This window comes from Poecilia reticulata, linkage group LG16, assembly GCF_000633615.1.
Source record: "Poecilia reticulata strain Guanapo linkage group LG16, Guppy_female_1.0+MT, whole genome shotgun sequence".
NCBI classification, from domain to species: Eukaryota; Metazoa; Chordata; class Actinopteri; order Cyprinodontiformes; family Poeciliidae; genus Poecilia; species Poecilia reticulata.
The window spans coordinates 22,525,988-22,527,934 of record NC_024346.1 but is presented as its reverse complement, the minus strand read 5'-3'; the positions used below and the strand labels follow the sequence as shown (position 1 = coordinate 22,527,934).

The following is a 1,947-nucleotide window of genomic DNA, read 5'->3' as shown; positions in this document are numbered from 1 at the left end:
TTCTACTTATTGAGTGGTGTAGTCAGTCTACGGGCCTTTAAAAAGGTTTGTTAGGATTGTCAATTCTCTATCCTCCATTGGTTCTTTAAAACAACATGTAGCTTGTTAATGCTTAAAGTCATAAAACACCAAAATCCTTGCAAAATACAAAACTGTATTTTTCCTCCTTATTATTTGAGGGCATGGCTGGAAGGGTCAAACATAAAAGCACATCAAGAACATACTAATTAGAAATTACAGCAAAAACATCAATTTATACAAGATGTGTTCATTTTAATTAGAAAAAATAAAAGCATTTGAAGAAAAACTGTACAAAACATTTACTTTGGCAAAACAAGACGTTCAATATTTCTAATTAATATACACCAGCTTCACAGTTTAGTACACTGTACATATTATAATGTTTTATACTGTACTTTGTTGCCTGAAAATTGTACAGTGTCAAATAGTTCTATTTGTAGTTCTAGTGTGTTTTGCAGGATGTAGTAGACTAAACTTTAGGAAAATAAAAATTCTTAGACTGCCCATAAAAGAAAAATATTTACTCCAAAGACTTACAAATTTAAATTCAATTTAAAAACAGACAACATTTCTAAAGTCTGAAATTATTTGAAACAATCTTCTTTAAATGTGGACAGAAGTATTAAGATGGATTTCAATACACCCTGTAGCATTACAAAGAACACAAACCTTTTAGTTGCCACTCCTGCTTACATGGTAAACAGCTATATCAAGGATTCAGGTTGTATATCAATATTGAGGTATTTGTCTTGTCTTAAAAATAGTTACATACACAATTGATGGTCGATGTGGTTTAGTACATTTTCAGCTCCTGACGTTTCTACAAATATATGCTATTTGATTAATGCAACTTGTGACAGCAGGAGGGACGTTCTGTGGAGTCTCGCATCTCCACTCAGCCAAAGCATCCAGGGCTTGTTTGGGATTGCAGGGAGACAGCTCATAGATGCAGTAAATAGCTGCTAACTGGACCGTCCAAGGCACCCCTGCAGGAAATGATATTGCATGATTAGAACACTTCTGAGAATCTTTCGTAAACCGTTTCTCTTAAAGTCTTTTGATCTGTCTGACTATGTTACTATAGCTGAAAAAAATTTGTCAGTTTTCGCTGAAGCCCCATACCTTCAGCTTGTCCATGCCTTCCAAATGTGTTGATTATATTGGCCACAGTGACCAAAGAGGAAACAGAACCTTCTTTAAGGCCCAGCTGACCGAGCCGTCCTGTTTAAACACAAATGTAATCAGTCTCTTCTCTGTCTAGTCATAATCCATTTTAAACATTACGTCAAGTTGGCATTAATATACAAGCAAAGAAGCAAACCACAGACCTATGAGTCGAAGTACAGTAGCAACAGTCTCATCTCGAACTGGTTCTTGCTGATCTCTTGGCTGCAGAACCCAGGCGTTCATTAACGGCCACAACTCTTTGCTGACAGAATGAAATGAACAACAGCACCCATAAATAAGAATATCTTGAAAATGTATTCTTTCATGAGTATGTCTTATTGTCAAGTATTTATTTACTGTTGTGATTTTGGTCAACAACTAAAGAAACCCAATATTTTCGAAAACAATGTAACTAGATTAAATGCTTTGGCGCTTTTCTACTCATAGCACCCACTCCTAGCACTTTACGCTATTCATATTCACCAAACTGCACTCACAACACTTACATATTCATATACTGATACAAAGAAACACATCTTTGGGTTAAATACCTCACCCAAGAGCATATTGACATGTGGTGGCGGCAGCTGAATCGTCCATGATTTTGTATGCCGTAACATTACAAAAACATAACTGTTCCCTATTAAAATTCCAAATTCAATGTTTGTTTGTTTTTTGTTGTAAAATTGTAATTTTCAGAAAAATAAAACTGGAAGTTTGATGTTTTATAAACATCAAAATAAGAAATAGATCCAGAAT

The 1,947-nt window shown here is 34.8% G+C and overlaps 1 protein-coding gene across 1 annotated transcript in view; it reads right to left on the bottom strand.

Annotated features, from left to right (window-relative positions):
• Nucleotides 1-344: 344 nt before the first annotated feature.
• The window catches only part of ice1 (KIAA0947-like (H. sapiens)), a 10,372-nt gene continuing 8,769 nt past the window's right edge, over nucleotides 345-1,947 (bottom strand). Inside the window, exons 18-20 of the mRNA XM_008432173.2 lie at nucleotides 1,350-1,450; nucleotides 1,144-1,242; nucleotides 345-1,007 (exon numbers count right to left, since the gene is read on the bottom strand). Of these exons, the coding sequence (XP_008430395.1) occupies nucleotides 826-1,007; nucleotides 1,144-1,242; nucleotides 1,350-1,450 (382 nt within the window). The 3' untranslated portion in view covers nucleotides 345-825. The remainder of the gene's footprint in view (nucleotides 1,008-1,143; nucleotides 1,243-1,349; nucleotides 1,451-1,947) is intronic.